Source organism: Caloenas nicobarica, chromosome 2 (genome assembly GCF_036013445.1).
Source record: "Caloenas nicobarica isolate bCalNic1 chromosome 2, bCalNic1.hap1, whole genome shotgun sequence".
Taxonomy (NCBI): Eukaryota; Metazoa; Chordata; class Aves; order Columbiformes; family Columbidae; genus Caloenas; species Caloenas nicobarica.
In genome coordinates this window covers 23639525-23664124 of record NC_088246.1, presented here as the reverse complement: position 1 = coordinate 23664124, position 24600 = coordinate 23639525, and the positions used below count along the sequence as shown (strand labels likewise).

The following is a 24600-nucleotide window of genomic DNA, read 5'->3' as shown; positions in this document are numbered from 1 at the left end:
TTAGGCCAATACTGCTGCTTTCCCAGCAGTTAGAGACATGATCTACAGTAAAGGAGGGTGTAGGGGGAAAAACTGAAATAATTCAAAGATCTACTTCCTTTTGTTTTTCTTAGGCACTGCATATTGCTGCTGGTTTAACAAGAACATCTTAGGTGCTGCCTAAATGTGCCAAATCAACAAGAACATTTCACTGAGAAGCCTCTAGTCTGCAGCTGCTATATGCTGGCACCCTGCAAAAAAACATGTGCAACATGTTCCACCTTCACAATGGTCCAAGGTATTAATGAATTATGCAGTAAACAAATGTAATTCAACTTTCTCCTATAAGAAAAAGGTGTGTTAAACGTAGGACACTCCTCCCTATAAAAAATGTGCTCCTTCAAAGTGCCATTTTTAATTATCTGAATGTTTCTCCCTCTCCTCTCTGAAGCATCCTAAGTAACGGCAGAAGATCCATATGCATTTTACTGCACAGGAAGTCTTACTGGGGGAGACGGAGAGGAGGAGGAGTGGCAAAAGTACTTATCAACTCTACATTGTGTATGAGCCAAGGCAGGCACATACTACCCAGACACATTCATGCCTGTAACATTCCCAAACTGCTGAGTGTTCATACAGCTCCCTTCCCACAGAGATTCAAAGCTCCCGTCTTCTCCCATATTGCTGATGGCACCACAACACCACTGATGATGTGTTTGTACAGTATCCCCACGCTGAGAAATGCAAGGGGGAAATATATATGTATTTTAAAACACACCTCTCGTTATGTCACTAAGAGGGCCAAGCACAAGAGGCTCTTTTGCTGTATAAACAGGCCTGCTCAAAGCCTGCAGCTGGCAGTGGATGGCAGATGGACATTTTCTTTCTGTCACCGTTTCTACCACCAAAGCAGCAAGAGAGATGTTGCCAGGCCACCTCCGTTTTCTGCCTACGGCCAAAGACAAACGGCACAGAGGTGGGCGAAGAGCAGCGCATTGAAGCAACTGATAGAAACCTGGCTCCTTTCTGAAATACCTCTTCTGCTTCTGCTTAAGAATATGCTATGTAGCAAAGCTCATATTTTGCAATTTATTTATAAGTTGCACCCTTTTACTAGCTATTTTAAAATCATTATCTAAGTAATCTGCACAATCTCTAAAATCTAGCATAATATTTATGTTTTGCCTGGTGCATATTGTAAGTTCTAATTTAAAGGTGGTTTTACCCGTTATGGTAAACAGTTTCCAGAGAAATTGAAGGTACTAAATTACCATAATGAAAAATTCTTGTAGTGTAGCAAAATTTTCAAAACATTTGATGTAAAACCAGAGTTCAGTTTCTCAAATGCAAAACCAACATGCAGGCTTCTCAGAAATTGTTCAACAAATGAACAAGGCTCTCCAGGGTACTTACAGATGCTCCAAAAAAATACTGGCTGGTCAGAGGGAACCAGTTTTATTTTTAAAAAGCTACTGGGTGCTGAAATTAACCTTATTCAGTGTCTGGCATCAAAATGTACTCAGCAGCCTGCACTCTTCCAAAAATCCTTTGATATCTGAACTTTTCTGAAAACCAATGGGGTTCTCCCAGACATTTTGTCACAGCAGCTGCTTCCCTCTCCTCTGATCCCAGGCACTCAGATACAGCAGAACAAGCAAAAAATATACATCCTCCTTGCAGCACACTCCCACAAGACTGCTGCCGGCCGAACTCCCCGAGCAGGTGCGCGAGGTGCAAGGCAGCGTGGGGAGGGAAACACAGCACCCCAGCAGCAACTCCCTTCCTCGCAGTGCAACCTCCTGACCCTTTCACTCCCAATTCAGTTCATCTCGAGCATCAAGGTCAATGCAGCAATACTGTTTCTCTACTTAAAGCGGATTTGAGAGCACTAAGCGAGGCAGTGATAGCCATCCCTGAAGGTATACCACAACTCGCATGGCAGCTAACTGAAGGGGAAATAATCAGTGGAGAGCTGGAGACTGAGAGATGTTTTGCCCAGAAAACACTTTACAGCCCTTCCTGTGGAAGACCTGATCCTCCCATCTCTTCCCCGTGTGATTAAACAGTACTTACAGCAGAAGAGCCACTGATTTCAAACATTTCCTTGCTTGATTAAGGCTTACTCATCAGAACCAGATTTGTCCTAATTCAGTGATGGGACTCGGATAGATTAATTTAGCTAACTTGCACATATACCTTGACACAGACAAATGGATTGTTTTGTTCTTATTAATATTAGCTAGTATCGTTATTTCTGCTTTGACTCATATTCTGAATCTGAGTCAAGACTTCTTGACTGCAGAGCACAGCTGACTGAGAAATTAGTCTTTACAATTTAATGGAACATGTATGTGTTTGCCTCGGTCTGATAAAGTATGCAGACTACTATCAGAGAGTAAAAATAAAGCAGATTTCAATTTTGCAAATGCTAGAAAAGGATAAAGCAAAGGAAACACATATTTTCAGCTACTCAGTGGCCAAAGGATTCAGCTACTCGGTGGCTAAAGGATTGCTTTGTCTATTTCCACTTCTACTTTCACATTGGAGAGGTTAATGCATTTGTTTCAGGGTATTTAGGTGATCTCAGATTTAGTAAAAGACCTTTGGGGCTTTTTTGAATAAAATGTAAACTTTGAACAAAATTTGACCTGATAGACAAATTTAAAGAGTTTCCATTACGCACAGCACATATTACATGCATGCACATTTTATGTATTTACAGCAATTTTATACCCGATGACTACAAAATATTGTCCTAAAAAACAGAAGGTCCTCAAGAAAATTCACCCATGTTGCATGCAAATAACAAAACACTCCTGCAAATGCAGTGGGACATTTCACAGAAGACAACTGCAACAAACAGGACCTTGTAGCCATCATGCCGACAAACGTCCAGAGAAAGCAACCCATAATGAGACAGTGATTAGATATTTGGAAATATTATACAATAAATCTAGTTATTCTCAAACTTACAAAGCAGCTCATTAAAAGCAACAATCTTGGGGTTTAGTACAATGAGGAAATGCTAGCTACCAAGCCAGAAAGATTTTCTTCAACAGGCATCAAAAATAAATTATATTTACTAGTAAAAAGAACTACCATGCATACATCTTTCATTGATACCATTTCCATAGGAACATTAATGTACTACATTTGCCATTAAAGTTTATTTGTCTTATTTAAAAAGCTGAAATGTTAGAGGACACGAAACACGCTTGCCCCAGAAGAGTAAAACAAAACACCTAAAAAATCAGATCTCTCTCACCAAGAAAAGAGGTGAGTTTGCGTTTACATCAAAAGCAAAATAAATTAAAAAAGCAAAGCATAAAAATGAAATTCTTACTTTAACTTCCACTGCCTTCCCACCTTGCTCGATATGCCTCTCAAGATATTCAGAAGACAGCAGGTCACTGCAAGAAGAAGAAAAAAAGAACCATAAGACTTGTGCATGGGTTCTTGCACTCCTTCTCAGCAAGCACTGATTAAACATTTACATTTGAAAAGGGCAAAATCTGCAGGATACTTTTCCTAAAATGTTCGTAAAAATCACTGAAACAACCACCTGCAATGGAGTTACACAGTACATGGGATACATTGATTTTTAATATCAGAAGGCAGGACAAGGAAAACTGAGGGGGGGTTCTCACAGAAGGTTCAAACCAGCCACTGATCATGATTTTAATTCAAGAGACTTTTCTATTTCCTGCTAAAAGCAAACAGTGAACAAGTTAGATGAACTTAAAAAAAGAGACAAAGCAGAAGGATGAGAAACCAGTTGGAGTCACTCCTGAAGCAAGCTGTATCTTAGGGAAAAAGGCAGCCGCCTCCCGCAGACTCCTAAGGACACTAACGACTAAAGGACCTTGGAATGCCAATATGGTGAGCCCAGGATCACGCTGCCTGGGTAGGCAAAGCCACCGGCCGCAGGAGCCGCTCCACACGGCTGGCTGACGGCCAGCTCCAGCAGGCCCAGGCGCTGAGGTGGCGGCGGGCGCCATGCTGCCCCAGGCAGCCGCCAACGGGCCCGTCCCTCACGCTCGCTCTCCCTGGGAGCCCTGCAGCTTCAGCAACGTCAGAGGAAAATGCTCTGAGCAACAGCAAACTCAGCCTCGAAAGTACACAAGGCTTTGGAACAAACACTGAAGAAAAAAAAAAAAAAAAAATCAGACCTGAGGCGAACATACAGAAGTTAAATGCACACTGTATTTATTATACTAAGACACTTCAATGCTAAACAAGCTAAATCTTCTCTGTCATAAATTATCTTCTAGGCAAGCAAATTATCTACATCAGAAATTTCACTAGACATTTTCAAATATTGTGAAATTTTACTGAGATTAAATCTGTATACAGATTTGACATTGTCCCACTGAAGAGGCAATTAAACTGAAAAAGAAGAAGAATCATTAAAAAAAAAAAAAATGACAATGGGCACACTGATTGATGGGACAGGAGGCAATGAGCACAGACCTTCTTGGCAGAAGAAGCAAAATTGAATGTTTCTCCTTCAAACAGCAAAACACCCAGGGTAGAAGCAACCTGACCTGCTGTGGGAGGGCAAGGACAGCAAAGTGGCAACCAGGGCAGCAGCCACTCGGCTTTCCAGAGCTTCGCCCGGGCTAATCAGGCAGCAGGGACATGGACTTCTTTGCTCTCATAGGCATTGATGACAGCTGACAGCCCAGAGCAAGTGTCAAGCAGGACACGGCTGGCAGTATGGGTCCTTCCATATTAGCCCTACAAACCGCTAGCTTGGTATTTGCTTTAATGACCCAGGCACAAAAAGCAGGAGCATTCTAATGAAATATGCTGATAATGCTAAGCTGGAAAGCATGGGGAATAAAGAAGAAGACTGAAAAACCTCCCAGAGGAAAGAGCTGGATGGTCTTCAGGACTGGATATTAGAAATAGGATCCAATTCAACTGTACAAACAGCAAATTTATGCACTTAAGGGCTGGAGGGATTTTCTGTTATGTTGTTTTGGAGAGCCTGGTTTATAAGGGAGACATGACTGCACTTGTTTCTGGCAAAATTATTTGCCAGATCAATAAGGTGTCTTCCTGAAAAACACAACTGTCATCAAAGAAGATGTATTTCCAGTCAAACTGAGGTAAGGTTAATACCACTGTCCAAAAGAGACCTCTTTTCAAATACTGTGGACAGGTACTGGACAGCTTTGCTTAGAAAGTTCAATTACCTGGAAGCACAAAGAGGCTCCTGAGATAACCAGGGAATGGAAAGCTCTTGAAGTCTAGCAAAAAAAAGAGTTGTGAGGGGATCTGAATGCACTAGTGTTTATACACCAAGATGTAAAAGTAGCTAATTAAGCTACAGACGATTCTAGCAGAACCTCACATGTACACAGACTGTCAATGAGTCAATGGAAACTGATGTTAAAAAAAAAAAAAAAACAAACAAAAAAACCCACGACTTGGTATCTAAGTGCAAGCAACAGAGGCAACAAAAAGAGGGATGCTAATAAATTTCTGAATGGGAGCAAACAAGGGACAACTGTCCATGGAGGTGAGGTCCCCTCAATCACAGTGAGTTCACAGATGGCTGCTGCTGAAAGCAGGAGGTCTCAGTGCCCCCTCAGCAGAAGCATTGAACCTAACTTGTGTCAGCACAAGCACTCATCAAAATACTCTCAGTGTCAGAACTAACACTCATCAAACTAGTCTTGGTGTCAGTACTGGCACTTGTCAACATATACTTGGGAGGGTTCAACAACCCCATGTTGTTGCTGCATTAGGTAACTGAAGTCTCTTGCGAAGAGGTACGATAAGGTCCAGAGCTGATGCAAGGGAGGGAAAGTAACTGAGCAGCTGTCAATAGGGGAGGAAGAAAGAGGGAACAACTCCTTCAGCCACTGCAGAACCAATGTGATCAGCCACCCCCAGTTTCCCCCTCTAGAACCCCCTTAATTCTGATCAGGCCCATATACCTATATTAATGCTTTGCATAGCAGCCTGCGAGTGACCTATAATTGAGGAGCGCCTGAAAGAGATGCTGTTGTTTGAGTCACTGATTACAATCCTCTAAATCCTTTTAGAACTAAATATTAAATATTTATGATATTCATCCACCTTGGGGAAGCTCAAAGACTTCTATAAGGTTTGTATGCCTTTTCCAGACTTAAAAATTTAGACATATGCTCTCTTCAAATGTATTTAGTTTAGCTTGATGGAGTTAGATACATAGTTTCTCAACATTCACTGCACTTTCTTTCCAGCGAAGTCTATACTTCCATGGATTTACTAAAGCTGCCTCTACAGCTCAGGGCTCTACTTTTACTCTTAGCTGTTTCTGGAGGACTCAGCTAAAGTGAGGTTGTCCTCCTTACCTGATGGCCACAAAGGGTTTTCTGCCAAGGAAGATGCAAGAGATTATAAAAAGCTAGAAATTAAAGTAAGCATATAGTACAAAAGACAGAGATCAAACAGAATGACTTAACTCAGAAAGAGTTTACAGTTGTATTTGGAGGGATGAGGGATCACAAGGAGAAGCACAGGGTCTTCTCATGTGGGTCTGACAAAATTATTGCTGTTAATGTTTGCATGTTCTGGAAGATCATATGTTATGTCCTCAAAGATCTGGAAATTGTATCTGGCATGAGAAAACAAAGAGATGGATCATTCTCTGCCTTGTACAATGCAAGAACCAGAGGAGGTAACAGAAGAGGCCAATAAGCTCAAAACTAATAAAAAGAGACCTTTTCTAGCACAGCCGCTGGCTACAATGTGGAACCTCTTGCCACAGGAAAACATGAGTGCTGGAGGTTTGTACTGGTTCAAGCTGAAAATGGACAAGTTAATGGGCCTAACTACGGGCTGCCAAACATACAGAAATCATACCTGACTCAGAAAGTCTTGTAGTCCTGTAAAAGGACTCTGTGGAAGCCGCATACATGGTTGCTCTGCTCTTCTGCTTCTCCCTCAGCATCTGCCTTGGGCCGCTGGGACAGGACAGTTGGCCAAGTGCCCCTCTGACCTGACCTGGGCTGCTCTGCCTGCACCACGGCAGGGCCCCCTTTCTCCTGGGGGTTACGTAGGGTCCCCCAGCATCCAGCTCCAGGGTTGCTGGTGGTCAGTAAGCTGCTCTTGTCCCCCCTGCCACCCTTCTGACTGACATACCCAGGTTGTTTAAGTTGTGTTTACTTTCAAAGTAGGCCAGGAGAACAATTCCTAAGCACGTCCATCCATATTGCCCTCCTGCTCAGTCCCTATTTTCAGGACAAAAGGGCTGGAAACAGCTGGGGAGCTGCTGGCATTCCCCCACCTCTCAAGGTCTGTCGCAGTGCCTCAGTTCCCAAAATGAGCCTGGCTGGAAGGGAAATGCCATGGGGTCACCAGTCCCTCCTTGGGGACCAAGCCCAGAGCTTACAAACAGATGACAGGTCAAAATTTAAAAGCATTTTTAAAGCCTGGCCTAAGCAACATGGCAAGCAGGATATGTCCAGGAATATTTTATGAAGTAGAAAAACCCGCAAATGATGCCATGTTATGCTTTGTTGTTATTATGACTCACTGCACAGAAAATATCACAAAAAACACAACACTCTTGCAGATCCAGTAATGCAATCAGTGCTACACACAAACTAAGCTACAACCTAACAGTCATACACAGTCTTCGAAACTTACGCCAAGAGATATGCTTTTCTCATGAAATCGCCTCATAGATGGAGTAATGTTTTGTCTTCAGTAACAGTGAGACACAGAACTGTATAATTTTGTTAAAAATCATTATTTTAAAACAAACAAAAAGCTATAGTGAAACACAATGAAAATTATTTAAGCAATGTAAGACACTGAGCAATGAGCATTTAAATAATATGCATTTCAACATAAATCATACAACTGTTTCCTATGGCAGAGATGAAATAGGAATCATTTACCTTGCCTGCCAATCTAGCCTAAAAGCCATCTTTATCAGTTTAAATAGCAGTTTTAGTATTAATTATAAAGAAAATCTGCGTATTGGGGGAAAAAAAAAAAAAGCACAGATTGTGGAAAAAAAAAATTTTAAAACATGAGGGATGTAGACAATTACAGTGAACAAAATACATCTGCACTGTAGAAGACAATACTGCAGAACGAGATTTTTAGAAACATTCACTGAGGCATTGATACAAATTCTTTGAAAAGGCATGGCAAAAACCTGCATATGTTAAGACCTAAAAATAAAACATTTCACAGGAAAGCACATGTGATCTGTGGCTTTTACAAGGCAAAACCAGTTATGCTAATAATAGTAATTCTGTTTTCAGAGATCTGTCATTTTAAAAATGTACGCAAATCAAGTAGTTTAGTTTTGTTTACAGCAGCATCATTTTTTGGAGCATTATCTTAAGTCACAACCATATGGGCTCATCCCATACGGACCCAACAGCATAAGTGCCAGAACAAAAAAAAATGAGCAAGCTCCTTTCTACTCTTCCAACTCTCTCAAATAGTCACAACAACAGTACAGAGTAGGAGGTAGCTGGGCAAATTTTCTTACAGAAGAGGGCCCCAACTAAGAAAATTATCTTTATCCAAGATCATGCATGTATACACACTTAAATTCTACCTTAATTAACTGTAGCATTTGCATATGAGGTTTACCAAACCAAAGCTGGGATTGGGAACCCAGAAAAACAGATGAGCTTTGGAAATAGACAGGTTCCTCAACAGAAAGAGGCTGCTCCAGGAAGAAAAAGGGAAAAAAACGAGGTGGCAAGAGAAAAGAGGACAGAACAGGCCAAGTGTTGAAAGAAACAGAAAGAAACAACCAGAAGATTATAAAGGATTTTCGCTTGAAAGAAAAAAAAAAGGCCATTAAAGATTTTTGAAAAGGGAACACGTTTACATCTGAATATGAAATGGATAACAAACCAGGAATTATTCCTGGAAATGAGATGGAAACTTCCATTTTTAAGAAAAGAAAGAAAATGCCCATCACCAGCTTCTGAACAAAAACTAACACACTAGCTTTAAGACACTGTCAAGACAGAATGCCTTAAAGTTATGGAAGAAGAAGAGCAGAAACAATAGGGATCTCTTTTAGAGGCCATAGGAAGAATTAAAAACTTAAGAAATGTAAAAATAAAGGGAGTTCATAATCATAGTACTAAAATGCATCTTTGTTGGCATATCAGTGTTATAAATGAGATAAATGACTGGCTTCATGATACCTGATATTATTGCTTTGTCTCCTTGGACAATGTGGGAATTCTCTATCATTTCTCTGTCTGTTCACTCTGATTTCTGTCTCCACAACTCTCCATTAGGTACACCTGAAAATTCACATTAAATATGGTGCCAGACAAGGACATCAAATGAGAGATCTGAGCTGAGATGCATTACTGAAAAGGAAGACGGAGTTTTAGCTGAAATCAGCAGAAAGGCCTGGATGGGCCGTATACCAGTAGGAAATTGTCAACAGACATATGGAGACATTCAAGAGAAAACAACAGGTTCAGGGAAATTATGGAAACAGCAGTAAGAGAAAGATGCCATATCAACTGCACAATTCATGCTAATTCACGTTGCAGAAGCAAGATGTAAGAAGAGAGCTTCCTGCAACATCACACCTGAGCGGGCTGCGGTAAAAGGAATGGGCACTGTTTGGGCACCAAGCACATGAGGATGACAAAACTTCCCACCAAGTGAAAGATTTTCCCCTGATGGTATACATCCCCTATCAAGTAACCCAGAAAGATCTGAATTATAACTCAATTAAATAAGGGAAGCTACCCCCCTCAAGAGAAGGGAAAAGGGAGGGAATCAGATTCATATAGGAGATTATTGTAGAAGATGGGAAACTACCAGCATGTTGCTTTGAGAAAAGTGTCGAAAGAATCCTTTTATTAACATAACTAATAGATATGGAAGGAGTGACTAGGGGAGGTAATTTTTCAGAACAGCCCACCTTATACACCAGGGAAGAGAAGGCAGGTTGATTATTATTATGAAACAACAACTAAGAAAGTGAAAAACTAGATGAGCGGGAACAGAAAGGATGTTTCTATCTGTCAGTCAGTACGAGTACAAGGGACAACTAGCAGTACCTCGCATTCCACTATGGTCTTAAAATATTCTCAGTATCAGCCATGAGCTAACTGAAAAATACATCAAGATAAACTGAAAAAAAAAAAAGCCACTTTACTGGTAGATTTCTGTATCTGACTAGCTAGGACACTTTAATTCTCCTTTATCCTTATGTCTATCCATATCTCCTTTATCCTCAAACACCTCCCTGCTCATACATGATCTTTCCTTGCACTTCAGGGGGGATTACCTATCTCCATACTCCATGAATCTATGTGTTTTAATAGCCACAGCTCTAAAACTTTCATCCCCTCCTTCCCCTCAGAAGAATTGCTGAATTTCTTTTTACGTGGATAGTTAATTTAACGACTGTATCTGTTAAGTTAGCCAAATGGACTAATCAATCAAAATCAGGTAGCTTCTCTTAGACACGGCAGCAGTTTTCACACCACCTATTAGAGGAAGGAAAAAACAATGGAGGAAAACAGTACTGGTTCTTCTCTGCACAAATTTAAGTTTCTCCCTTTTTAAAAATATTCTTACTCTGCTCTTCTGTTCTTGTTGCTGCTAATATGAACGGGAGAAAGGAGAAAGTAATTTCTTAATGTTTCTACTCCTACTATTTAAGACTTTCTTCAAAAAAGAAATTAGGGATTTACAAATGGGTTGAGTCCTCAAGAGATTATACACAAATGCTGAGCCGTACCCAATCCCAGTCCTATCCTGGAGCTTTATTTCACATTTCAGTAACAGACAATGATACACAACTTGAATCTCTAATGGATTTTCTTCCAAATAGTAACATACATTACATTTTTTTCTTTTCCAGGACATCCCTCTTAGATCCCTAATGCTATCTGACTTGAAAATGCAGTTAGTCCCTTTGTCCCTTAATAGTTGATTTGCCTGTGGGACACAATGGTTACTGCCCTGCACCCTGCTGCAGACATCAAACTGCAGAGCAACTCTGCAGCCCTGGGCAGCGCCTCCACCTGATGAAGTCTTACAGCTCTGTCTTACAAAGAGCATGTGTTTGATTTACTGGATTGGCTTAATTTCTTGATGGGAAAAGGTTTAAGCAAGTTGAAGACATTCTGACTTAGTTTCACTAAACTTCTATTTACGCATATGGTTCCTATTACTCGCATAAAAAAGGAGAGAGCCCACAACAAAAGCTGCAAGGAAAACCTGTAAAGCAACAGCAGCAGTTTCAACGCTGAGGCTGGTGTGGCCGTATCCTGATGCTGGACATGCCTCGTGCACGTGAACTGCACCTGAAGTACATCCAGCACCTGAAGTACATCCAGCACCAGCATCCTCTGGTGCCACTGTCCATCTACAGTTACTAGCCATCGACTTTTGCAATTTAGTCTGATCTTCTCTACCTAAATGGCCATATATAGGCAATTCTATGAGAAATTACTGTAAATGTGGCACATAGCGATGAACAGATACTGCTTGTATTTTCCAGGGAAAAAAACTAAAAGTTTATATAAAGTTCTGCAGCTAGGAAGAGAGACACAAACTAACCATTTACTGACTCATAACACTACACTTTTTAGTATGTTTTAATGAAATCTGAATATAGCTCCCTACTCCACAAAGTAAGAATAAGACAAACCTAAAGCAGCTCTGAAATAACAATTTCAGATTCTATTTTTTATTGCAACTTAAATATAGTGAAATTATTGTTAATATTTCTTTCCCCAACATTAATATTTCTTAATCGAAATATTGAAATTGGTAAGTAACATCTGATATATAATGATTTTTTTTAATAAAGCATTTTAAAACATTTTGTGGCACAAGCACTGCAAAAGGTACAAATTCAATGCAGCAGTTAATTCATCCTGCTGGTGATGGAGGGAAAGTGATTACAGTCTTCTCTTTCAGACAACAGAGAGATCTAATCTACTGCCCTAACAAGGAAGCTGCACCCTGACACACAGAGATTCTTCCCAGCCTCCAATGGAGATACTGCTACTCAAGATGCCACAATGCTAAACTAGAGATTTTCACAAGCATGAAGAGTAGACGGCAGCTGTTTGCAAGACTCCTGTCAGGCAGAAAGATAAAATGGGATTTTTCTAGCTCTAAACTTCTGTTTTCACAGCCAGAGGTAAAAGCAGGCTGAGCCAAGTTCACTTACTCTGCTCCTTATCTAGTTTTCCTTACAGTACTGGCGGAAATACAAGTGTCAAAAAAACCTCTCTCCACTTAGGCTAATGAATAATTTACATCAGCATATCTTCAGGCAATTACATTTTTTTCCCTACAGAAATTTCAGAAGGAATCCTATTAAAATCCTACTACAGAGGAGTTTCCTCAATGCCATTGTGTTCATATGCTTGTTACTTTAAAGTCAGGGTAAACATAGCTAATTCTAGTATTTGAGAAGATAGTAAATTAATAATAAAGGGAAGAGGCATGCACACAAGAGGCACAGGCTACACATTTTCCTGCACAAATCTAGCAGATGTGGTCTAATCCTAGTTTTAATATGCCTCTTCATGCAGTCAAGCTGGCTTGTACTATATGGAAAATCACTTCCCAAGTAAAGTCACTTGTGATTTCAAGCACATTTCAACCCAACTCTTAATTCACATTCGTCTATTGCCCACAAACACTACATTGAAAGGGAAAAACTGCAAAATTAAATTCTTAGGTGTCATGAAATTTTATATCAGCCACCTCAATGTGGCCCCGACATGGCTTTATACTATTAGATACATGCACACACATTTTGTACAGGACACCTGTACCATTTAATGAATGGACGTTAATAAATATTTTTATTTGGTAGTTTCTTTCAAGATTTGCCCTCAAATTTTACTTACCATATAAATAATTTTTCTCTGGAGCAAACATACAAATTATTCCTTTACTCATGTGCATGTCCATGATGCTCTCTCAAAAGTATTTGCAAAACACAAATACTGAGTCCTCTATATACTGTCCTCTCTGGAGAGCAGGTGTTGGCATTTTCCTCAATACTAGAAAGCTGTAAAGTATCTTTTTGTTTTGGATGCCCGATTTCAAATGTCACCAAGCCATATATTGTAGAAATACAATATCTTTTTCATCATAAGACATTTCAGGTGTGTCCTGCCCCGTGTTGCAGTCAGGACAACTCAGGAGCTTTTGGAGCTCTTCAGAGTTGATTCCAAGTGTCCTGGTCATGGGTGCCCAAAGAACAACAGTCACTGAAGCAAATGGTTAAGGCACCACGTTGGGAGATACTTGTCCAGAGCCATGCAGGAAATCCCTGTCAGCGGGACCAGGCATCACCACTTGCTTTGCACATACCCATTTCCCAACCCGGTAACGGGTAAACTGGGACTGCCCAGCAAACTGCCTCACTGCCAGCACAGCCTTGCTTCACTCCCAGACAACCTTACTTTGGGAACAAATAGCATCTGGTTACACAAATAAAATTTAAAAAAAAAAAAAAAAAATCAGCTCCATAAAATAGGAATACAAAGCAGGCAAACTATGCTCTGCCCCAGCTCCTACCTAGTTTATCACCTCCTTCCAAACTCCCCATTGCTGTACCCACCTCCCCTGCCCTCAGGTCCCCTCTCCCTGGCCACATTCCTACTCCTCATCTACTTCCCAGCCCATCACTCCTCCTTACCAACCTGCATTTCCATGCTGCTGCTTCCTGCTTCTGCATGATGCCAAGAAAGAGCAGCAAAGGAGTCAGTATCTCTTCAGGGTTACATTTACAGTTTGGCACTAACACTAACATCCATCCTAAAATGTGCATCCTTAATGACGGCAAAGCTTTCCTCTGCTGTGCTGTCATTTCTTTTATATGCATTTAGGACAATCACCCCCTTACATTGGTGGTTACTTGCTGTTAGAACTTGCATTTTGTGTTGAAATTTGAAATGTTGCTCATGTGCCAAGAATTTTTACGTGGTAATCACAAAGAAGAATAATTTCTGCTAAACAGAGTGCATTTTTCTATAATTAAAGAGTATTAGCATATATGGATTGAAAATTATGGAGAAGTTTGTTTTTATTGTTGATTTAATGAATGCACTAACTCTCCAAGTACCTGAGATGTTTCAGAAATGAGATCAGAAAAAATGGTTACCACTACTTTTACTTTTGTTCACAAAACATGTGAACTTTAGAAAAGGGTGTACCTGAAAATAGCTTTAATTCAAAAGATAACAAAACTGAAATGTAGGAACTAACTTGTTCCTAGAAACTATTCTGAAGGGACAATCTGCTAGAATTTCAAGAAGATAGAAATGGGCTTGAAACTACAAAGACATTGACAGAGGGGCTAAGGAAAAATGAGTCATTACATGAAAAATACCTACAATGCCAGACAAATTAAAGAGCAAGAAACTGAAATTACAGGTACCTGCTGTAGCACTGTAATCTCTCTCTTCTTATAAAGAACACCCATTCTAGTAGTATAGAACATTGTGTGGATTGGGAGTCAAAGGTCTCACACTGTGCATGAGCCAGACTTTTTCTCTGAAACCCATTAAAAGAAATCCAAATGTACAGTTAAGTGAGACAAGGAAAGAAGTCTCTTGAAGAAGCAGTCTGCATTCCTGGGAAAATCTCCCAGAACATCCACATATGACAAACGACACAAAGCTTTGGGAATTAAAATTCATGGATCATCTTAAAAATGAATTAAGAGTGGGAAGACAAGAGTCCCTTAGCCACTGAATCCTCAGGAGCCAGGTTCTGAGACAACGCTAATCACTTAACCGCAGTCCAAGGAATTATCACAGCTCCCCAAACTTACAATCATCAATCTTCATTTAGCATACACAACTGCAAGAGAAGAGCTAGCTTGGGAGAGAGACAAAAAAAAAGCCATTTCCTAATGCTGTTCCAAGTCTTATTTGTCTGGCTTGCCAGGCGGCTCTGGCATTGCTGATGACCCAGCAGGTTACTTCACCTTGGTGTTATCTACCAGTAAATCATCCTCTCTAAACTCAAAAGGCTTTTCAATTTGGAGAAGAAAGGATAGGGTGAGAGTGGGGGAACATGATAGAGGTTTACAATATCAGGTGGGGCCATAGGCAGAATTAACGCAAAGCTGTTCTCACCTAATTCCACATTACTAAAATAAGGAAGTACTCGAAAAAATTAGAAGAGCAACGTAAAACAGATCAAAGCAAGCACTATGTCACACAACAAGTTGTGACTCTCTGCAACATGTTGCCACAGGAAGCTGTCCAGGCAGACAGTATCAGAAGGTAACCCAGAAAGGGATTAAAGTCATGAACAACGGGTTCATGAACCGATACTTAAAGGCATACACAAGGTACCTATAATCAAACAGCCATGAATATTGCGGGGACTGAGTGAAATGGACCCTGACATTGGCACAGCCCATGTGTTCTTACACAGCATCTCCCATTGCCAATGCCAGGACAGATGGACCACCGGTATGACACAGTTTCATTTATTTTGTATTTAATCGCTGTCACTGCTCCCTAGAGTAAAATGAATATGGTTCTTTCATACTTTAAAATTACCTTCCTATCCAAATTCATTTCTTGAAGCTCTGAGAGAAAATATATTTGTGCTTCCAGGACGCAAACTATTTTCCACATGTCAGCACCGGATTGATTTTAAATACATGGTTCACATTCACATCATGTAAGCTACAATAGCTGTACAGAGCAACAGCGGTGAGCAGCACCCTGCTAGCTGCATCCATTGCAGAGGCTGCTGTGCAGCTGTAACTGGAGAACCATTTCTGAAAACACAGCTTTGACCACTTTCCATCTCCTGCTGCATGGATAAGAGTATGATTCAACTCCTACTGACAATACTACAGGAAAACACTTGCAGGGTTCAAAAATTTCCCCCTTTTCTTATCATAGGTATCACAGCTCTCCTACCCGAACACTTAACTTCGCTCCTCCCTATACAAAACTTTTCATCTTCACACTCCTTCTCAAAGACAACCGAACTCTGTGTTAAGACTGCTTTCACTGCTAAGTGACATAACTATGGCTGGTTTTTAAGTAGCAAAAAAGGGCACAGGATGAAATCCCTGGCATTCATATATCCACCTAACTTGTTGCACTGATTGGTAAAAAAAGTTATAAACAAAATCTTGAGCTTTGTAGTTGGTTCACTCACATAGCATTGGTAGAAGTTCTCATTTGACTGATGCTCTGCTGCTACTATCCATTTCTTAATACACATATACCGTCTATACACACAAATCTCCTAGATGCTATATATAAATTTATATAGGCTATATTTTACATCCCTGGGAGGCATCTGTCAGCAATAAACTATACATACAATTTTACTCATTTATCTTCTCTTGCTCCTTCACCACACCATTTTCTAGTCATTTATTCTCATCTTTCATGTCCATCCTCCCTTAAATCAGGGCCAATCCACTGCCTTATTTGCAGAATTGTCTGTTTGAAGAATTCTAGCTCAAAATTCTTATGATTAGACAACAGCAGACTACATGCTCTCTCTCGACTCAAAATACAAACCAAAATGCTTTATCCTGCATGCCTACCGATGTGTCTAATGTGCTAAGAGACATTTTCAGAATTGTACATAGTTTATTCAGCTGTGCTCAAAATAAACCACCTGCAACTTCTCATGCTGCCACCTGAGTAATGGTTTAAACTTGAGAAGATACATAATCCCAGAATGGAAAAACTGGTGGAGTCAAATCAGACCCAAGTATATTGCATTCTTTCCATAGGGTCTTAAATCTTAATCACCGTCTCCTTACATCTCCAGAATGCTTGTCACACCGATTTCTCTGAAGTGGGCTTGTGGTGCCAGCAAATACTCAAAATTTTCTTTTTGTCATAATGCAAATCCTTATGACTATTTTGTCTTTTTCTGTAGCCTTTAATTTTTCATCCATGATATGCCTACAGATAGAAACATTACATACCCATTTATGAAATCAGAATAGATTTCTAAGAAGTATCTTATTTATCATTATCTATTAATCTTATCTATTTTTATCCTGAAGTATTCGCTTTGAGATGACAAGAGATCTTCATACTTGAGTGCCCCAGCTCCAGTTATCATTTTTTCAAAGGACTAACCTCTTCATTCAGATGTTACTTACCTGTTTCAGTTTGGTTTTTTTTTTTTTCCCAGGACTGCCATATTTTCCGTAGGTCATCCTGAGCACCTACCATCTCAGCTCTGTAGGACTCAAAGAATGGTATTCTTTGCAACTTGGCAACTACCTGGCATCAAACAGTTACATTTTGAATGTGGCAGAGCAAAGCACTAGAATGACAGTGCAAAGTGCATCTTGCAGGAGGAGCTAAAAGATTCAAGTACGAAAGCAACCCTGGCAGATACAAAAGTGAGCAGGACCACATTCTGCCATTCTGGCATATGCCTTGTTTTTCCTCCAAAGGGCTCCAAGTCAATGTCTCTCCGAACAGCTGAATATAACTGAGACAAAAAGGTAAGTCTGTTCAGAGTTCATTTTCACAAAGCAGCTGCATAGGCAGATGTTTGTTCATAAAAAAAAATAATGTCTAAAGGTGCAGATCCTTTTAAATGCTATACAGCAGTGTGATAGAAAGCCTTGACAGAAAAAAAGAACTGCCCTAAAGAGCACACAGTATAACACAGTCCCTCTCGGAGCCTTTGACTCAGTTATCTTGAATGACTCCTTCCACACAGCACTCATCACAAGGCCTCCAATAGCCAAAAGTGCCGCTGTTGCTAGGCAAAGGGATGGGGAATAGAGAGCTCAGTGTCACTTCTAAGTGCCACCGTCCTTCTTGCACTCCTGTCCTTTTACCCACCCAAGAGCACACTTGCACATCCAGATCTGAGATGTGAAACATAGCCAGCTGACAGGGTTTGAGGCCGGGAGCTCACCCATTGCCTGTAAAGCCATCCCATCAGCCAGGGACACGGTCACACACAGCTCTACCTGTGATCTGCATCTGAGCGCGGAGCTGCCTCTAATTAAAACTTTCATTCAGTAAAAGATGTGTTTGAATTTGACCAAGCATTTATACAAGAAACCCACTTTCAAATCTCCTGTCATCTTTGCTTGGCCTCTCAGTGATGTGCTAGCACTGTTTTAACAAGAGAACTGCTCCAGGTCCTCACTTGTCCTCACCCTAAGCTAAGTCGGTGTCCTGGAGGAACCTCTGCAGCTGAGCAAAGATACAGAAGGACATTTTAAAGACACAAGAACCACCCTCCTCCTTCACTCTGCTGAGCCATGGGGAAATGGTACACCCTGCCGGGAGGCTGGACCCCATGGGAGACCCCTCTGCACAGTCAGTGGAGGGCAAGCAGTTGCTCCTGCAGGCAAGACATCGCCCTCCCGCCAGCCTCCTGCCTGACCACCCTCTCCCTGCTGGCAACACAGATCCTGGGAGATCACCCTCCTCATTTAGTTGCCTCTGTTCCTCGTGCCTGAAAATCAGGCAGGGGAACACCCCCAGGAATAAAAACCACCGCCTCCGTGGAGAGTTTGAGAGCCTCTCACAACAGTGCTCATCAGTTCTTAAGGAACATCATGTGTAGCTCTGTAAACATTAATATAGATAAATGGCACCACTGTTTATAACTACAGCTCATAGTGACAAACACACATTCAAGACTGTATTCTCCTCTTCAGTACAAAAACGTATAACGATATCTCTATTATGCTCCTTACTACATATTTCTAGAATCTTTAAATTATTTATGTTTCTAAAAATAATCCTTCTAACATGTCATATGTTACTTATAATAAAAATTGCATTTCAGACCTCAGTTCTACAGTGCAATGCACTTGACGAGCAATCATCAGGGAGGCTAACGTGGCTTGCAGAACAAGGAAAAGCCTTCTAAAAGCTTCACACAATATCGTAGAATTTAATGCTGAGCTAAACCATACATTAAAGCTAACCAACCTCCAAGGATGCTAATGGGTTTTACGTTAGAAGACTTATGCGGTTATATATATACATATGGAGAGAGAAAGAGAGAGAGAGAGATCTCTCTCTCTATATATGGATATATATATAGATATATACATATAAAAATGTATAAACAACCTAGATTTTTTCCCCCTCACAAAAACAGAGACAGATGTATTTAGAATGATACTACCAATTAATCAATCCTGGAATTTTTTTTTTTTTTTTTTTTTTTTGTTCTCCACAGCAATAGTTTCAGCACATCTGCTAAAATCTGCCCGTATGACTGAAATCTGCAGCACTCAATATTTGGAGATGAGTATTAAACTGAAAGTTACAAAAATAAATACAGCTGTTTCTGAAATCAAAAAGACATAGACATTGTTGCATATTTTCTTACAAGCTAATTGATTCTGCATATAGCTATCAGTGTTTGGGGAGAGGTGATGTCATCTCCAACACTGATTGCCATCATCAGAAATAAATATACACTTACAGAAAAGATAATTTAAGAGTAAAGCACCTAAGTTTAAGGAATGCCTTAACAGGAATAAATGCATTTTCCATTCACATTTGTTTTGTTTACAGATTATATTCCATAGTAGTTAGCAAATTAGAGCCTAAATCTGGGACACCTCAGATGCCCTGAAAACATGTTTGTACTTAGTGCTGGTCAGGAATTTCCAACAAATGCCTTTTCACCAAAAAAAAAATCCTCCAACTTTTCCAAAGTGAAATTTTAATCAGAACTGTAACAGTTTAAATACGTATTTTTTTTCCAGAACACATCTCCATGTAGCCAAAGACCTGCACGACCCTGTACCCTCACAATCAGAGCCCTGATTTGCTTGATTCAGATCAAGGAGTATAACTGGAGTATCTATAATATGATGCATACCCTAATCATTGCTCTTCAGACTGCTCTCGGGCTGGCATCAATTCCATCATTCCCACTTTGTGCCACACAAGGGATCCATTGGACCAAAGAAACCAAAGACAACACTAACTGGGAAATGCCTGTAAATCTGAGATATAACAGGCTTTGCTTTAAATCTCCTGGATCTACTGTGAGTTCTCTTCCCTCTTTATTCCCAAATGGACATTTTCTCTCAAGAACCTACACATGAGATATTTTGAGCTGCCGAGCATCCATTATATCCATTAACAAAGCAGCGGGTGTTAACAGCCTACACTTTTGAAAACCAGTTCATTTTTATTTAAGCAATAGAATATGGATCAAGTATTTGAGATTGATATTTTTGGCCAAAAATATGTAAGTGTTAAAATATTCAGAACAAGAGAATAAGTATGTTGAAGGGAATTCTAGAGAGATGCTCAAGTTTCACAGAAACTTACCTTGTGGGAAAACATGGCTAAACCCAAATGGTGGATGGGTGATGCACTGCAGAACGAGTGGATCCCACTCTTCCAACATCTGTATCTTCACCTTACACAGAGTTCATGCTTTTGCACAACAGCTTAGTGTTTTGGGTTAAAATAGCAGAGCAAAGACCTGCTACCACTTCTGCATTACAAGTGTCTGTCGTCGTTAAAATCTACTGACCTATCTTGTATTATTCTTATGAAATACTGTAAAGGGAAACAAACTTTAACAAAGCAGAACTCTTTTCTAAATACAACTGGTTTTCTCTTCATTAAGGTGCACAATCTCTGGGATATAGGCAAATTTCTGAGAATTTCAGCATTTGCAAAGCTCGTTTCATTTTGGTACAATACACCCTGCAGCTTTTCATTGTGGAAGGCATGAAAAATAACACAGAAACCATGCAAATATTTTTTGTGTGTGTTTTGTATTGAAATATTTGAGTTTAAGATCTCCTTAAACAGAACTCAATTTAACATCAGAAACACTAGCAAACTCCTGAAATGCAATGATACATTCTCTACAAAGTCTTAATCCATATATACAAATAGTACTAAATTAACATTTATTTAGATAAATTAAAAATAGACTAGATCTGTTCTCCATTAGCTCAACCATCCTTTCATAGGCTATTTCACTTTTTAACAGCTTGCAGCCTATAATGCTCTTCAGAGTTAAATAATGCATTTGCAGAATTAATATATAATATCAGCAAGAGGCACACATTAAGGACAAGGTGAAGAGAGGAAATGTTTTCAACTTAGAAAGAGGTAACCAAAAAGCAGGAGCTGAAGAAGTGCTATTTCAGATATTGTGAGCTGCTAGAGAAATTGTCTTTATACATGGGATGATGACACTGTTCTGAGATAAAGTTCGTGCTTCGGTCATAGCAATCTGAGCATGCACAAAGTGAAGGTGCCCAATTCCCACTTAAATGAGTGGGAGTCAAGAACACTCAGCCCCTGAAGGAACTAAGCCCTCTGAGAAGAGACACCACTCCTGCCAGCTTAATTTCATAATAAGAATGGGTCTACAAGTATAGATGGGTAGGCACGCCTGAATCCATGTATGTGCTTTAGCTTCATTCACAGAAAACGAAATGGAAGGTGACACTTATTCAGAAGATGTAGACTTAGATTTGCTACTCGAAAGCACTGGTGTGCAGCAGAGCACGGGAATTGCTCCTTCAGCAGCAAGGCAGAGTCCCAGCCTCACACTCAACAGAAATGACACTGAAAGAACTGTTATTTATACTACCAGACCGTTACCTCAGAAAGGTGACATCACAAATAGATTAAAATTGCAAAAGATAGGAGCAGAGGGCAAACCTGTTCAGTGTCCCAGAGGTCACTCCATTCCCAGCTCCTCCAACCACCACCCTGACCCAGGCATGGCCTGAAGCGGAAGGAAGCCCCCTGGGTTATCTGACCAGCATTCTCCCTCCACCCAGCTAAACACAGTTCAAGTGTTTAAAGGCTTTTGCCCACAGTATGTTGATACAATTCTGCTTAGGCTGTATTTCTAAGTATCATAATTTTTTTGTAACCCTGAAATCCTTTCATTTCCCAACATATTTTAAAACACCGAAAATATCATACAGTGAAAGCTCAGAAAGTTCTACTTTTTAAACCATGTTTGTCATACCATGAATGGACGATAAATAGTACACATGCTTTACACTTTCATAAGGACAGTTTCCATTCACTAGTAGTAATTCCACACACAGATACCAGACCCCTCGGTCTAATGAGAAAGAGTGTATTAATATTTTTTTCCAAATGGGTTTTCTCCTCCAAGCAATTCCTTTTTTAATCTTCAAAGATACTTAAATAAGAGAAACACATCAAAATAGAATCTTATTCATCTTTTCTGAATGAGCAACTTGTAAAGCATTGGAAAACAATTCAAAATAGGCAATTATATGTTCCTACTTGGCCACTTGGGCCCCGGCAATTTACTCAGGATACAAATACGTATTTTAGCAGTACTATTGACATGGGTTTATAAAAGGACATGGAAAAAAACAAGAGTTATAAGCCCAGACTTGCAAAATATAATTTGCAAAAGCACAATAACACTCTTGTCTCAAATTCAAGTTTTTCAGAGCTGTGAAGCAAAGAACCCTACACTATGACTAAAGAAAAGTCAGTGACCGGATAATATAATAGCAACACACCAGATAATGTATCAAACACAGAGTTCAGTATTTCATCCAGGTAGAAAGAGGAAAGCTTGTAGAAAAATAATACAACCAAAAGAATAAGCACAAATGTACACCTGTTTGTTAAATCAAAGTTTGAGAAAAAAGTCTAAAATGTTCTAAACTACATGGGTTTTTTTAAGCCAAGACCACAAAAGCTTTTGTAATATTTTGAAAGAGTGTTTTTGTTTTCTTTTCCTCCCTCTGTTACTGTTTCTCATCCATCAAGAAAAAACAAAAGAAACTACCACCAAAAAAAAATCTCAAATTTCTTTTTTGTTGTTGATTTTGTCAGAAAAGCTGATAAATAAGATTTTGGCAAACATACACATTATTTTTCTAATAGAAAACCATCTTATCTTTACAGCAATTATTTATTTTGGTTTTAATGAGAACACAGGTTATCACTGGCAAGCCTCCTTTAGAAATTCACAGAACTCTAAAAACTGATTAGACGGAATTTCAACGAAAATTGCTGAGACTTTTAAACATTCGTCTTACAGACGGAAGATCTCTACCATGACCTGACCAGAGCTGGCCAGGACTCTGAGGTGGATCTGCAATTCTGAGATCTTCAAGGACCAGAATGCTTTTAATTTAGAAAACAAATAAACCAACAGCAGGTTTTACTTTATATTAACTAACTTTTTAAACCACATGTCATTAACTCAAAAGGAATGGCTACACGAGACAGTCTTTACATATACAGAAAGGGAGTGTAAAAGAAATCCCCCCAGCTCATGGAGTCATTATAGGGCAGCACCACAGAAGAAGCCAGAAGCAGTAGGTGTGAGGTCCCACATTAAGTCTCTCCCAGCAGAATAAGAGAGGCTGGGGCACAGGCACAAGCATGGACATATTATGCACAGCGTTGTGTGCTCAGATACACAGTTTTGTTCCATATACCATGCCCTGAGGGTGAAGCTTCCTGAAAATGGACACTGCTACCTTCCCAAAGACCCTGGGGACAGTTCACATTCTTGGGGAACATCTCCACAAAGACCTCTCTGAACATGAAGGGATCCGCACTCTTCTAGTTTTCATGCACAGTTCTGCACTCTGGAACTAGACTGAGGGCAAGGATTTCTCCTCAGACCAAATATGTGAGTTTGGTCTAAAGCACCTTTCAAGGACACAAAATGAATAAAATCTTACACATAACACAAGATCTTGAGATGTGGTTCACCTAAACAACCTTTAGTGTTCCACTTGAACCCAGGCAACCTGGAAAAGCCAAATTGGAGAGTCGCTTCTGTGTACAGGCCATATGGCAGAGGCCAGAAGACCATTGTGCATCACTTCACCTGTAGCAACAAGCTTGAAGATGGAGAAAAGGACAGGGCAACTCTCTGAGAGATTCCAACATCCAAGAAAAGAGGCAGGGGAGGGGGAAGAAACATGGAGGTTCTGGGAACAGCTGCAGACCATATGGGCATCCTAAAGTGTGGTCCTCTGCCAAAGCTGGATGAGAGGCGCAGTGGGAAGCATGCATCACCTTTTATGTCCTTAGGCCTGCAACATGAGGAAAGGCAAGACACATGTGCACCCTCCGAGACTGTAAAAGGCAAAACCCATCTACACTGAGTGTCTGAAGTGCACATAACACACAGAGTAGTATTTATGGGTAAATACTCATAGGAGACATATATGTGCAATACTACAAAAGCAGAGTACTACATATTTCTCAGGATGAAATCAAATCAGTCCCTTCTTCACAAACTCTGTGAAGTGTACAGTTATTGACATACTGATTTTTAACTAGATCCCTTGCTCCCCATTGTTAATATGTAAACCAAAGAACACATTCTCCAACTCTCCACCTGGATCCATCCTGAAACTCTCACAGTTCTCCCTTTGACACTAAACCATGAGCAATAATCCTGAAAAACTACACATACTACACACATCACTTCAACTTTTGCAAATTAAGCAGATACCACAGATTTTCACTGCTGCCAATCAACAACACAAAAATCCAGTTAAAAATTCAATGCAGTGTCAAAAAAAATGCATTACAAATATTATTCTTAAAAGCATTTACTGTGTTGATATCAGGTTGATGATTATTTTTATCTCTTGTGTCAATTATTGGACTATAGCTACCATGC

The 24600-nt window shown here is 40.0% G+C and overlaps 1 protein-coding gene across 6 annotated transcripts in view; it reads right to left on the bottom strand.

Annotated features, from left to right (window-relative positions):
* ADAM22 (ADAM metallopeptidase domain 22) overlaps nucleotides 1-24600 on the bottom strand; it is a 134122-nt gene that overhangs the window by 70515 nt on the left and 39007 nt on the right. For all 6 annotated transcript variants that reach the window (XM_065629810.1, XM_065629811.1, XM_065629805.1 and 3 more), the window contains exon 4: nucleotides 3323-3389. In XM_065629810.1, coding sequence (XP_065485882.1) covers nucleotides 3323-3389 — 67 coding nt within the window. The remainder of the gene's footprint in view (nucleotides 1-3322; nucleotides 3390-24600) is intronic.